Genomic DNA, 13,808 nt, shown 5'->3' on the forward strand with positions numbered 1-13,808 from the left:
GAGTAACACACTTTCCGTGTCCTTACTAGTCTAAAATATCTTTATTTGGTGCTGCCACCCGAATTCTAGTTTGGCTGGGTATATGATTCTAGATAAAAACCCAGGCCCCACGGCGTCTGAGAGCCTGCAGGGTGGGGGGAGCCAGGGCAAGGGCACAGGGACGCTGAGTCGCAGCTTGGGGGGCTCAAGGACAATGCTGGGGCCTGGGCCGGGGAGAATGGAGAAGAGGGAGTGGGGGGCTGGGGGCAGATCGTGAGTTTGGACCTCAGGCGCCTGCAGTGTGGCCATGGGGAGACGGCCACAGGAGGTGCCCTCGGGCCACGGGAAGCTTGGCCCTGGGTTGGCAGAGGTTTCAGCGGCCAAGACACAGCCCCGACCACCGCCCGTCTGTATTTTTATTTGCAGGAAGCACAGAAGAGCCGGCCAGGTGCTATGGGACAGCAGATGTAACGTCCAGTTTCCCAACATTCCTGGTGCTCCTGATGGTTTATGCTGATGGTTTGTGACTTGCTGACACTAAAGAGGGTGCCCCCACCCACACCCACTGCCCACCCTCCCTGGGCACAGAGGGAGTGCCGTGTGCAGGAGAGCCCTGTGGGGGGACCCTGAGGCCGGCACAGGCAGGGACCCTCTGTGTCTCTGGGGAAGGCCTGCACTCACCGGCCTCCTGCCCCTACTCAGCTTTGATGGTGACCCAGCTGTGGACTGGGGTTCCCACGGTGCCCGCCCAGGCCAGGGGAAGGTCCGAGTCAGGTTATGGTGGAGGCAATCTTGAAGGCAAAGCCTGAGAAGGGGGCCACAGGGGAACCCCAACTCTCTAGGAAACACAAGCCTCAGGCCGATGCACCTCTGGTGGGGGACCTGCTCCTCACGACAGCATCAGCAGGAAGGACTTGACTCTGGCCAGAGCCAAAGCTGCCAGGAGACCCAGTCCCTGGACCTGCCACCTGCCGGCTCAGGAGAGGCAGTGATGGCTGGTGGGGTCCCGTGGCCACCACAACCCTGAGGAAATGCAGTGTGACCAGAGCCAGCCTGTCCCCTGCCTTGGCTCCCCTCTCAGGGCGCCTGGCCACCGCCTTCTGGTTACAAACTCGTCTGGTAGGTGATTCAAGTTGGCAGTGAGGGGTGGCAGATCCCCAAACCACATCACCCAGTGCCCTCGTCTGCCGAGGTCCACAGCTGCATCCGTGCAGCCGAAGTCTCCAGGGGCCGGGGACTGACCAGCCCTGCCTGAGCCTGCGGTCAGTAGTAAGCCCCAAACAGAGTAGCCACCTTCTGGAGAATGGCCTTGTGGTTGGCGTGTAGTGGGATGCGCTTGTCCACGACCTGCCATCGGACGGACACCCCTGGGTCGCAGGCATGCAGGTGCTGCAAGGACAGAGGCAATGCTGACCTGGAGCTGCGCCTCCATCCAGCACCCCAAGTGTCACATGCCCCCCCATCTCTGGGCCTTGCTGTGGTCTCGCCTGGGCTTTCATCACAGGGGATCAAAACCGCCTACTTCAGGCCCAACTCAGAAAACATCCACAGGGCCCTGAAAGCCCTCGAGTGAAAACAGGGCAGGCAGTTTACGCTGAAGTGTTCTGTCCTGCAGATAAGGTCCTGGGTTTATGCCCTGGACCTGTTGGTCCCAGTTCTGGATTAGGGACATGTGAGTACAGGGGACAATATCCCCAAAAGGTATATAAACCAGCCTCCCCCGCTGCAAGCTGGGGGCCAAAGGGGGGCCCCATCTCAGGGTCCCTGGCCAGCTCTGGCCCTGGCCCCAGAGCCCATCAGCCCCCTCCCTGCAGGCCCCACACCTCCCCCAACCCGAGCCCCATACAGAGTTCAGCCTCTTCAGCTCCACGTCTGTCTGGTCTGGGAAGTGGATGCTGATGGCCACTGTCTCGATCCAGGCGTTGTCCGTGTTCCGAGGGTCGTCCACGTAGCCTTTGTACACCTGGGAGGCAGCACAGGGTGAGCCGGTCCACCCATCGGACCCTAAGCCCTGCCAGCTTTCTTCTAGAGCAAGGGACCTCGCTGTCCCCAAGCCCTGTCCGGGCCTGGGACATGCTGAGCACAGCTGCCCACAGCACGCAAGCCCCTGGCCTGGCTCTCTCCCTGTCTGTCCAGCTGCTTCCCTACACTGCTTCAGCCTTGACCAGCACACTGTGGGGCCCACAGGCTCCCTCATCTCCCTCCTGGCCTCTGCCTGGCATCCAGACCCACCTGGACTGTCCACAGAGGGATTAAAAATGAAGGCGGACCTTGAAAACATCAGACAAGTGAAAGACGCCAGACACTAAAGGCCACGGGCTGTGCGCTCCACTTAAGATAAACGTCCAGAACAGGCGAACCCAGAGACAGAGAGCAGATCAGTGGTGGCCCGGGGCTGGCGGAGGAGAAGAAGTGACTGCAGATGGGGTGCAGCGTCTCCTTTTGGGGTGAGGGGAAATGTTTTGGAATTAGATAGAGGTGACGGTCACACAACACCGACAGTGGACTAAATGCCACTGAACTGTTTGCTTTAAAATGGTTAATTTTATGCTGTTCGAATATCACCTCGATCAATAAACTAATTATTTTTACAAAGTAAGGAAAAGGGAGATGGCAGTGTCCCAGAGGGACAAACCGTGGGACATGGGACAAGCCATGTGGACCTGCCAGGTTTGCAGGTTAAAACTGAAATTTCTAGCAATCACCGGTTACATCCGCACATTTGGCAGGAACAGGACGGGGGCAGCTTAGATGCCACCTAGAGGACTGTTTAAACAAATCACGGCACAAAATACATACAGTCTACAGAACATTATACAGTCTTGAGAAAGAGGGAAATTTGTAAATGTGGACCTAAAAATATGACCAAGGCCAATGACGTGGACAGCAAGGAGGAGAGAAAGGAGGCGGCGCGGCCTCTTGCTGAGGGAGCGTGTGCGAGCCTGAGCCTTGAGCCTGAGCCTGAGCCTGAGCCGGGGCCTGAGCCAGGGCCTCCTGCTGAGGGAGCCTGTGCGAGCCTGAGCCTAAGCCTGAGCCTGAGCCTGAGCCTGAGCCTTGAGCCTGAGCCTTGAGCCTGAGCCTGAGCCGGGGCCTGAGCCAGGGCCTCCTGCTGAGGGAGACTGTGCGAGCCTGAGCCTGAGCCTGAGCCTGAGCCTGAGCCTGAGCCTGAGCCTGAGCCTGAGCCTGAGCCTGAGCCGGGGCCTGAGCCTGAGCCTGAGCCTGAGCCGGGGCCTGAGCCGGGGCCTCCTGCTGAGGGAGCCTGTGCAAGCCTGAGCCTGAGCCTGAGCCTGAGCCTGAGCCTGAGCCTGAGCCTGAGCCTGAGCCTGAGCCGGGGCCTGAGCTGGGGCCTCCTGCTGAGGGAGCCTGTGCGAGCCTGAGCCTGAGCCTAAGCCTGAGCCTGAGCCTGAGCCTGAGCCGGGGCCTGAGCCGGGGCCTCCTGCTGAGGGAGCCTGTGCAAGCCTGAGCCTGAGCCTGAGCCTGAGCCTGAGCCTTGAGCCTGAGCCTTGAGCCTGAGCCTGAGCCGGGGCCTGAGCCGGGGCCTCCTGCTGAGGGAGCCTGTGCGAGCCTGAGCCTGAGCCTGAGCCTGAGCCTGAGCCTGAGCCTGAGCCTGAGCCTGAGCCTGAGCCGGGGCCTCCTGCTGAGGGAGCCTGTGCGAGCCTGAGCCTGAGCCTGAGCCTGAGCCTGAGCCTGAGCCTGAGCCTGAGCCGGGGCCTGAGCCAGGGCCTCCTGCTGAGGGAGCCTGTGCGAGCCTGAGCCTGAGCCTGACCCGGGGCCTCTTGCTGGGGGAGCGTGTGTGAGCCTGAGCGCGGGCAGAGCCAGGGCCACGCCACACAGCGCGAGAGGAAGTGACCAGGCGCCTGCGCCCTGCGCACCAGGCTGGGGTAGAGGCGGCCTCGATGTTCACTGTCTACCCTGCTGCCCTTGGGTGTCATAGCAAACACGTGTTGCTTTTGTAATTCAGAAAGGATTCAATAAGGCAAGCAGGCCTGACAAACGTGTGGGGACCCAGCTTCATGTCCCCGACAGGGCTTGGCAGCCGGGGACTGGCATCCCCAAACCCCTCTGCCCTGGGAGGCACCGATGCTGAGGGTCCTCCTGAGAGCCAGCTGTGCTCAGGGCAACGGTGAGTGTGGGAAGACAGGCCGGACCCCAGGCCTGCCCCCTTGATTTAGAGAGAGGACAATCGGGACAGAGAGGGAAGGCGAGGAGGCCCCAAGCTGCGGCCACGTGCCCTGGCCCCACCGGGAGCTTGGAGATGCAGGACGGAGCGGTTCCTGTGTCCCCGGCTCACCCTGCAGCCCTCACGGCCAGCGCACTGCGGGGGCTCAGGACACACAGCAGGACCACCTACCTCCGTGCCCTGCATCAGCAGGTTCTCGAAGCCAGGCCAGAACTCCCTCTGGAGGACCTGCTTCAGCTTCCGAGGCAGCGTCTCTCCCGGTTCACAGGAGCCCTGAGCAGAGAGGGAGGCGGACGCTGGTCCCCAAGGCCATCCAGGGACCCACCTCCACTGGCCACAAGCCCTGCTGGGCAGCCAGCCAGACCCCCAGAGCCGTAGGCCGACAAGCGTCTGGCAGCCTGTCTCAGGGCCAGAGTGACACTGCCCAGAGCCCACTGCCCGCATCAGCCGGCTCCACAGCAGGGCTGTGAGGCCAAAGGCACAGCCTTGGAGGGGTGCACGCGGGCGCCAGTGCTTCTCAGCTCCTGGGAGGTGCCAGCGCCCTGACCTCCACCAGCTGGCCACCACCCGGGCCGTGTTTTTACTGTTCGCGTTCCTCAGACCCCATCTCTTACCTCTGCTCCCCACCCTGGGTTCCAGCCATTCCTAAGGCCACCTGCCTATGGACACGGCCCCACCCCAACCCCTGTATCTAGGGCACCCTGTATGTTATTCAAAGTCTCTCACAGCCCATGCCATGTCCATTCTGCCTCGGACTTAGAGGAACCCTGCAGCCCCCCCCCCCACTAGCTGCAGGGTTCATGGCTGCAGGGTTCACGGCTGCAGGGGCCAGAGCTGCCCAGCACCCCGGAATCTGCGTTGGGGCCTGAAGACCTGCGGCACCAGGTCTTCCAGAACATTCCCAGTACCTGGCTTTGTCATAAGAACCAGGGACAGAACCCAGAACAGCCCAGGGCAGAGGCCACAGGTGGGTGCCGTTCAGCCAGTGGATGGAATGGCAGAAGGACAAATGACCGAGGGATGGACAGACGGCCGGGTGGCTCACCCCAGGCAAGCCGCAGCATTCTGAGAGTTCGTCCTCCACCACCAGCACCTCCAGCACTTTCTTTATGCTCCGCCAGCAAATGGCTCCGTCCTGGTTCCTCCTCCACCTGCAGAGGGACCCAGCTCACACCTCCCCCCGGGGCCTGTCAGCCCACTGCCAGCACCACAGGCCAAGCCGTCTCCCTGGGGCCCAGCCCTGTCCCCCTTCCTGAGGACCTGCTCCGGTCAGAACCATCAGGGTGCCCTCCCCACTCGCATGACCACTGGGAGCACTAGGGCGGCCAGCTCCTGGGAGAATATTTTTTAGGGACCTGCCTGGTCCACACCTATGAGTTCCCCGTATTTTCAGTTTATGTGGGGTAGGGTGCCCTGGTTACTTTGGCTCTCCTCCCACAGGGCTCTAAGGGAGGGGACCGCAGGGAAGGGAGCCTCTGTGGGGATAGGGAATGGGCCTGGGCTTTTCCAGGGGGGCACAGACCTTCCTGCCCTGTGTTTTGGGGTGCATCTTGTTTACCCAGACCCTACCTGGAGGCTGCCACCATGTACCAAATAAGAGCTGTCCCCTGGGCAATCTGGGCACATGGGGCGGGGCCCAGAGGTGAGTCCCTCAGATGAATGGGTGACTTCATGTCATTGTCACTGGCATACTCACCGAGTGACCACAGGCTGCAGTGTGTGGTTGGGTCCAAAGCATCTGAGGCCCCCGCGCCCTCTCAGCCCTGTGCGGCCCATGGGGTTCCTGGGATGGAGAGGGGTCTGTTCAGCCTGCCACCTGCCACTCGGAGAACCAGTCCATTGGGAACCCAAGGTGGGGGCCTCAGGTTACTATGGGGTCAGTTGGGAGCAAAAGTCTGGCCCCACTGTAGATGCAGAAGGGGTTAAAGTGGCCTTCGTGTCCCCCAGAGAGCACAGGACTGCCCCATCGTGCCACACCCCGTCTGGGGGGGGAGGGCAGTGCAGGTTCAGGACCAGGCACCCAGAGGCATCCAATGGCTGTGGCCACAGACACCAGCTTGGATCCCGAGGGGGAAGACTGGTCCCAAGCACATGGGCTCGTCTCTGCTCCCCGAGCCCAGGACACTAACACGGGGATAGTGTTCCCCGCCCGGCAGGACCGCCTCCTTTCGCCCTGCCAGGTCCTCTTAGGAATAACAAATTCTGGACACTGGAGTTGGTTCATGTGAATCCACCACTAAAACAGCACGGAGAAATTCATCATCCGCGTCTGACCTGCTGTCCCAGCCCATGAGTCTAGCCCGTCCTCTAGATCCTGGCACCCCTTCCCAGAACATTCCAGGGGGCCCGCCACTGCCCCCTCCCTCAGGCCCCTTGCTCCGCCTACTCCTTGGGGTTCCCCATGTCCCTGGCCATCTGTCCCCCTCTGATTCTGATGGACCCCAGCCAGTCCCTTCCTCCTCCTCAGGCCCAGGGCAGGTGGCTCCTTTGCCCCAGGAGCTCGGGACTGGCACAGGCTGGCATATGGTCAGCCTTCGCCAAGCTCCCGCTGCCTGGTTTGCCCGAGAGAGGAAACCTGATCCCAGAAGCAAAACCCCAAAGGCCCCAATGAGGGCGGCAATGTGGGCAGGACAGGGCCGCACTCACAGAGGGAACCCATCCTGAACCATGTAGCTGCCGTGGAAGCTCCGGCGGTCCCTGGGCCCATCCACGGCATTGTAGGTGACCCCGGTCAGAGGGTCCAGGGCGCTGGGAGGAAACGAGCAGTCAGGTCCCGATCAGAGAAGGCGAGAAGGTGGGGGCAGAGCGCTGGGGCGACCACACCTCGGACAGGCACCCAGCAGAGGACAGGAGGCCCCTCCCAGGGCGGCAGGCACCCCCGGCCACATGCCCCTCCCAGCATGTTCCCAGCCCTTGGGAACAGCACAGCAACCTGTCCAGGCAGGAAGCAGCCCCTCGCCCTGGGGGGGTCCTGGCGGCCACCCTGGAGCACCCGGCCGGCCCCTTGCCCTCCACCCGGGGGGGGGGGGTGTGAGAAAGGGGTGGGAGGGCCGAGAAGGAGCCCACTCACTTTCCCAAGGGGTCCACCAAGTCCTTGTCCTTCCTCTCAGCCGAGTAAAAGGGAGGATTGTAGATGAGGAACTCTGTCTGCACAAAACAAGGGGCTCTCCTCAGACTGTCAGCCCCCCAAAGCTCAAGGCCGACACCTAGACAACTGCAGGCAGCGCTTCTCCTCTAAGTGCTCACAGCCAGGGACCCCAAGGCCACCCCAAGGCGCCCATGGCAGCCCTGAGCTGGGGCGGACCCTACGCCTGGGGCTGGCCCCGGAACGGGCGGTCTGGGGGAACCTCCCCAGGTCGGGTGGGGTCTATGCTGGACTTGAGAGGTGAGGATTCCCACTGACAGGGACGGGAGGAGGCGAGGGGAGCAACAGCCCGGAATGTTCCAGAAAGGCCAGACACAAAGTCTGGGGGTGGGGTGGATGCCATCACCTATGTCTCCCTTGCTCTCCCTCCCTCTCTCTCCAATGCTTTCACCCACCTGGCACTCTGAAAGGGGCACTGATCATGCACTGGGAACAGTGGGACCTGGGACAAGTGGGGTCACTAGAGGTGATGGGCAGTCGGCGCTCTGTGTGGATCAGAGGCCCACCGATCGCTCTGGGCTCAGGTCTCAGCTCCGCCACCTCTAGCTGTGTGGACCTGCACGACTCAGTGTCCTCATTAGTCCACTGTGTCCCGGTGAGGCCACAGTGGGCCAGCCCACCCCGGTGCCCGGCTATATCTGAGGGTTCAGGGCAAGACAGCTCCCTCCCAGAACACCGGCCACCCCAGGCTGGCAGGGATGCAGCCAGGACCGGCACTCACCTCCCAGGGCACCTTCTCGTTGGGCACGGGGAAACGCATGATGGGGGAGTTGGGGTAGAGGAGGTGCCGGGCATTCACGTGGTGGGTGTCACCCAGGTCCTCCTCCTTCTGCCTGCTGTCCAGCTCTGGGTCCTGCCCCTCCGAGACCTTCTGGGATGCTGGGAACAGCCACTCGAGCGTGGGCAAAGCTCGCCAGGCCCAGGCATCTGGCCCATAGAACAGGGCATCCTCTACAGTCCTTTCCCCAAACTGGGCTGCCTCCCCTTCCCCTAGCCTAGGCCGAACACCAGCCCTGAAGGGACATCCTCCCAGGGGCCCCCAGCACCGTGGCCCTGGGAGGACAGGGGTCAGGGTCCGGCAGCATGCCCCCCGCCGGCACGCTCCGTGTGCAGCTACTAGTGGGGGTCTTGGTAACTAGCTGGACTCAAGCCCTCAGGAAAACCGTGTAATGAAGGAGGCACCTCTGTTCCTTGGGGGCCAGCAGCCCCAGGAGGGCTCCTCATGCTTGGTTTCTAGCTGGTCACAAATTCGGGAACAGAGGCTTTGCTTTCTGTCACCCAGGCCATGTGGCTGGGTCTCAGGTATCGCCTGGAGCTGCCCCCCTCTGGAGTATGATGCACAGAAGGACGGGACCCCCTGGGCCAGGCCTCCTCCTGGAAAGTCCCCAACCTGGTCAGGTCAGGGGAGACTCGGCCGCACTCGCACTGTGCGACAGCCGTCCTCCAGGCCCAGCAAGAGCCCTCCCGCTGCCTCTCCTCCCGTCCCTGGACTCAAAAGCACACGGCCACCCACTCACCTAGGACAGGGGCGTCCCCCTCCGAGCCAAAGCCGCCGCCTCTCAGGGTCTTTATGATCCAGTGCAGCGCTCTGGTTGTCTGGGCCACCTGGAAATTATGTCCCAAACAGATTTGGTCAACTCCTGCCCCACACAGCAGGCCCGCCCCTCTGGCTGCCTGCTCCCTAAGCAGCCGAGGAAACGAGCAGGGCTCTGCCAGGAGGGCTGAGGGCACCCGCAACTGACTCGGGACAGGTCGCAGGAGGCCAGAGGCGGGCACGAGAGTGGTGCCTCGCAGTGCAGGGTGCTGGAGCTCGGCCAGGGAACCCTGATGGGATTTTCCAGGGGACAAAAAAGGAGCCTCTTCCCAGTAGGTGCCCCGGCAAACTCCTTCTCTGGGTTGTTCCCCAGTGTACTCCTTCTCAAAGCCATCACATGGCATAGGGACCAGCCAGGCCCATCAGATCTGTGCCCACGAATGCAGGCCCCAGCCCGAGGCCCACCTGCTTCTCCAGGGAGGCCAATCTCTGCTCCATGGAGCCCGAGCCCTTCAGACGGTCCATTTCCAGCAGGTCGACCATGGAATCCACCCTGAAAGAGTGCACAGCTGAGCCCGCGGGGATAGGAGGAAACAGCCCAGGCTCCGCCAGCCTTAATTTCAGGCATCTTCTGCTTAATTTGAAAGTATTTACAGTTCACGTTGCTGTATAGACCGGATGCTGCCCAGTGCCCAAGGACAGAAATACCTCAGCCAGCGGATGCCCCAGGCTCCCGCCACCACTGACCACTCACAGAGCATCCTGGGCGAGAGAGGCAGGCGTGAGTGCGCACATGCCTGAGCCCCTCACCAGCAAACTACCGCTGGGCACCACTGGGGTTTGCAGGGACGAGGGGCAGTGCTGTCATTTGGGGAATGACTGCTCGGATTTGCTATAACGTGGGAATCTCACCCAACTTTGGCTGGCTGTGTTTATGGTTAAAATAACTCCATGGTACCCTGGCCGGTGTGGCTCTGTGTTTAGAGCACTGGCCTGCGGACCGAAGGATTGCAGATTCGTGTCTGGTCAAGGGCATGTACCTGGGTTGAGGGTTCACTCCCCACCCCTGGCTGAGTCGCGTGAAGGAGGCAACCAATCGATGTCTCTCTATCACATCAACGTTTCTCTCTCTCCCTCCCTCCCTCCCTCCCTCCCTCCCTCCCTCCCTCCCTCCCTCCCTCCCTCCTAAATGCTCTCTGAAAAGCAATGGAAAAAATACCCTCAGGTGAGGAATAACAAAATAATAATAATAATAATTCCAAGCCCAATCCACCCAGCCCCTGTCTATGGCCAGGTGTCTTCACGTCCTGTCTCCTGTGGTGCCAACCATAGACTGGTCTGTGATAACGTGGGCAACCATTTTATCAGCACTGAATGCTGAGCTGGGCTGCAGCCCACTCTGAACGGTTATCTAGGGAAAGGGAAGACAATATCCACTGAAGGCTGGGAGGTAACTTTCGCCCTTGTTATGTATTGCTTAATTTCCCGTGCCCGTCCCAGCCAGCCTGGTGAATATGCTGCTTGGCTACTGGGGAGAAGGCGACAGTGTGTGTTTGGCTGCGTGACTCAGTCACTATGATGAGCCGGGACTGTCTCCAGTTGCAGATGGAGCTTGTCCGAGGCCCCACCCCATCACCAACACACCGGTGCCCCAGGGTGTGGGTGCAGGAGGGTCGGCTCAGCAGGGGACCGTGCTGCCTCTGGGCCTCGGATCCCTCACCCAGGGAGTGGACCCAGGGAGAGAAGGTGCCCTGTGGGAGCACCATCGTCATCACTCATGTGCCATGTGCCATAAAGCCACACACACAGCCAGTGCGGATGGGTGCCCGGCAGTCTCAGCTCAGGCAGTGCTCAGGCCTCACACATGCTCCCCTGTGCTCTGGAAGCCACTCCAGGCCACGGGTACTGTCGCTGTCACCATTTCACAGGTGAGCTGAGAGAGGTGGAGAAAGGCAGACGCCATCTCTAAGGAGAGGTAGGGAGCCCACCCTCTTGGCTGCTCCCCAAGGACACCCTCTTCATGGCCTGCGGGAACCTCTGTGCCGGGTGCAGGAGCTGCCAGAGCTACATGTCCCCATGTCCCCTCCCTTCTCCTGGCCCACAGTGAGACACACACAAACAGCAGGACCCAACTCTTCCATGTCTGTGTCCAGGGCAGCCAGGTCCTCCAGTACCCACAGGGCTGAGGGGTGGGGTGGAGAGAAGGGAGCTGAGAGATTTCTCCCCCAACACCAACCTCAAACCCTGGAAGGAAGTGGGGTGGGAGGAGCTGAGGACGGTGCTGAGTGGGCCTGAGCGCTGGGCGGGCTACCCCAGCCCTGCGGGAGCCGCTCACTGTCCGCCCTCCCAGTCCTCCAGTTGGCCTCCTGCAGGGGCCCACCTGCCCCTCTGCCAGCCCACCTGCCCCTGCCTTCCAGGGTCAGCCTCACCCACAGCACAGGCGGCCTTCCCAGGACCCAGAGGGAGGGCTGTGGGTCAGCTGGAAGACACGGGCCCCGTGTTGGTAGCATTGCTGGGGCCATGGCACTGAGGTCTCCCGTCCCAGGTGACCAGTTGCTGGGCCTCCCCCAGGTGGGCTATGTCTCTAGTATGTCTTAGAACTGAATGGGGCTGCGTCGTTTCACCGAGGGGGCCGCCTGGGCCTCCGGACCTGTTGCTAATGTCTTGGATCTTCTGCTCCGGCCTCTGCTTCTGCTGAGCCTGCTGGTTCTGCAGGTAGTTCTCCTTCAGGTACATCTCCCAGGCCAGGAGCGCCGCCTCTTCATTCTTCTCCAGCCTGTTTTCTGGGGGGCAGATGGAGGGACCCAGACTCTGTGCGCGGAGGACACGTGAGGAGGCTCCGGCCCACTCGAGGGCCCTCCTGAGGGGCTCTGCCCCCTGAGCAGTGGCAGGAGCTCAGCCACGCCCAGCCCCAAGGGGACTGGACTGTCTGCCTCCTCCCCAAGCTTCCAGGGTTCTAGAAGGAGCCACCACAGCGCCCCCCTGGGCCCACCCCTGGTCCCCGAGACTGCTGAGAGCACACATACTTGGGAGGGCCCGGCTTACTGAGCTGCTTGTGCCGCTTGGCGGGAATCTTCAGGATGACCCTCTTGATGAAGAGATGCAGGTGGCTGAGCAGGATGAAGGGGGGGGGCGCGGGGGGCCGGCCCTGGTACTCCTCGATCAGGTCATGGCGCTGGAACTTCCAGATCTGGTCCGTGTGCTCCTGCACCTGCTGGAACGTGTAGCTGGAGGGAGGCGAGGAGCATGCTGGTTACGCGAGAATGGCAACGGACGGACGGCCAGAGCGCCTACCCACCCACTCCCTGCCCTGGGGGCCGGGGGCCGCCCATAGACAGACACACGTCCCAGGAGGGAGATTCTAGAGGCAGAAAAAGGCAACTGACTAGCCGGACCCAGATTCCGAGCCTGAGAGCCGCGGTGGGAAGGAAGAAGGGGCACCTGCACGTGGCGCTTACACGCCCGGTCGGTGATAAAACAAAGCACACGCGTGAGGGGAGATGGACATGTCCTGGCATTGAACTCTAAAAGGAGTGTATCGGTTGGACCTGACAAACAGAGGGACCATGTCTTCAACAGGCTGGCATCTCTGTTCTCTGCATGCCCGCAGTCCTGCAGGTGGGCCTGGCGGATCCGGAGGCCAGAGGCCCCGGGGAGGCCAGCAGGGCAGAAACACACTTGGTTTACTCGCTACAGGGACAGAACCCTGCCCGGTGGTCCCCTCTGACCTCTGTATCAGAGTTCCAGGGTCTGTCACAGTAAATCAAAAAGTGGCGACCTCAGCAAGTTAGCTGGTAAAAGGGGACGAGAGAGGCACCCACCCAAACCAGTAATGTACAGATTTTCACAAGGGCCACAGGTCCCGTGGGCCCGGGAGAGCAGCATTTTACTAAGTGCTGACATGCGTTTCTCCACATTGAGGAGTGACCTCAGGCAGGCCACTGCCTGTCTAGCTGGTTCCCTCATCTGCAAAGTGGGAGGGAGGCCTGCACAGAAAGCTCCCACCCTCAGGATCCTATTTCATGCACACAGACAACCTGCAAAATAGTATTTTCTCCGAGAGGACAGAGGCTGAGCGAAGCTGAATGTATTTCCCAAGAGCCCTGCATGCGAATCCCGCTGCCCCCCTGCATGTGGCTGTGCCCCAGCCCCTACAGGGAGGCCGACTTCTCCATGAGACTCCCAGAGATTCCTTGACCATGAACCTGGAGTCCACTCCTACAGCACCACGGACCCCAGGAGCAGGGAACAGTGAGACTTTGCCCACCCCCAGCCCCCCACGGCCTCCTGCAGCATGGTCCATGGGCTGAAATGACCAGAGCCGCTGGTCCCGCGACAGCAGAGCCCTGGACAGATGCAGCAGTGACCAGGGAGAGTGGCTGGTACGTTCCAGCCTGGGTTGAACAAGACGCCCCAGAGCACCAGGGTCTCGGGTCTGGGCTCAGGCTCCACCCACACCGTTGGCGGCGGTGACAGGAGGACAGTGAGCTGTGCGGCCTGAGCGAGCCCCCCACAGCGCTCACTTGAACATGGCGATGAGCAGGTTGAGCAGCAGGATGTTCGTGAAGAGCAGATACAGGCAGAGCAGGATGACCGTCAGCCACTCGGGGAAGATGGGCTGGCGTCGGGTGGCATCGCTCTCAGGGCACTTGGGCTTGTAGGGGTCGGTGCCATTGGGGCTACACTGGTCCGGGTTGAAGTCCACACCTAGCATGGGGGTGGGGCAGGGGGCAAAGAAAACCATGCAGTCACAAGGCCTGGACACCTGCGCATCTGGGTGACCTCAGCTGGCAGCTCAGCCCTAAAGCCCAAAAAGAGGTGGTCATCCACCCCCAAGCATCCTCTGAGGGCAGGGGAGTGTGGCTGCCAAGGGAAGCCCCAGGAACCAGCCTCCTCTCCAGGCTGGCACGTGATCCTGCCCAGGACCCAGCCGTCCCCACCAGCCCTTTCCGAGGCCCCGGGCAGGGGCC

The 13,808-nt window shown here is 61.7% G+C and overlaps 1 protein-coding gene across 2 annotated transcripts in view; it reads right to left on the bottom strand.

Annotated features, from left to right (window-relative positions):
• Positions 1 to 20: 20 nt before the first annotated feature.
• TRPM2 (transient receptor potential cation channel subfamily M member 2) overlaps positions 21 to 13,808 on the bottom strand; it is a 48,290-nt gene continuing 34,502 nt past the window's right edge. For both annotated transcript variants that reach the window (XM_081138264.1, XM_081138265.1), the window contains exons 21-34: positions 13,362 to 13,545; positions 11,884 to 12,065; positions 11,489 to 11,621; positions 9,304 to 9,391; positions 8,822 to 8,909; positions 8,487 to 8,678; positions 8,026 to 8,183; positions 7,230 to 7,306; positions 6,806 to 6,907; positions 5,856 to 5,942; positions 5,205 to 5,310; positions 4,331 to 4,432; positions 1,826 to 1,942; positions 21 to 1,368 (exon numbers count right to left, since the gene is read on the bottom strand). In XM_081138264.1, the coding sequence (XP_080994390.1) occupies positions 1,243 to 1,368; positions 1,826 to 1,942; positions 4,331 to 4,432; positions 5,205 to 5,310; positions 5,856 to 5,942; positions 6,806 to 6,907; positions 7,230 to 7,306; positions 8,026 to 8,183; positions 8,487 to 8,678; positions 8,822 to 8,909; positions 9,304 to 9,391; positions 11,489 to 11,621; positions 11,884 to 12,065; positions 13,362 to 13,545 (1,742 nt within the window). In that variant the 3' untranslated portion in view covers positions 21 to 1,242. The remainder of the gene's footprint in view (positions 1,369 to 1,825; positions 1,943 to 4,330; positions 4,433 to 5,204; positions 5,311 to 5,855; positions 5,943 to 6,805; positions 6,908 to 7,229; positions 7,307 to 8,025; positions 8,184 to 8,486; positions 8,679 to 8,821; positions 8,910 to 9,303; positions 9,392 to 11,488; positions 11,622 to 11,883; positions 12,066 to 13,361; positions 13,546 to 13,808) is intronic.

This window comes from Miniopterus schreibersii (assembly GCF_964146895.1).
Source record: "Miniopterus schreibersii genome assembly, chromosome: 5".
NCBI classification, from domain to species: domain Eukaryota; kingdom Metazoa; phylum Chordata; class Mammalia; order Chiroptera; family Miniopteridae; genus Miniopterus; species Miniopterus schreibersii.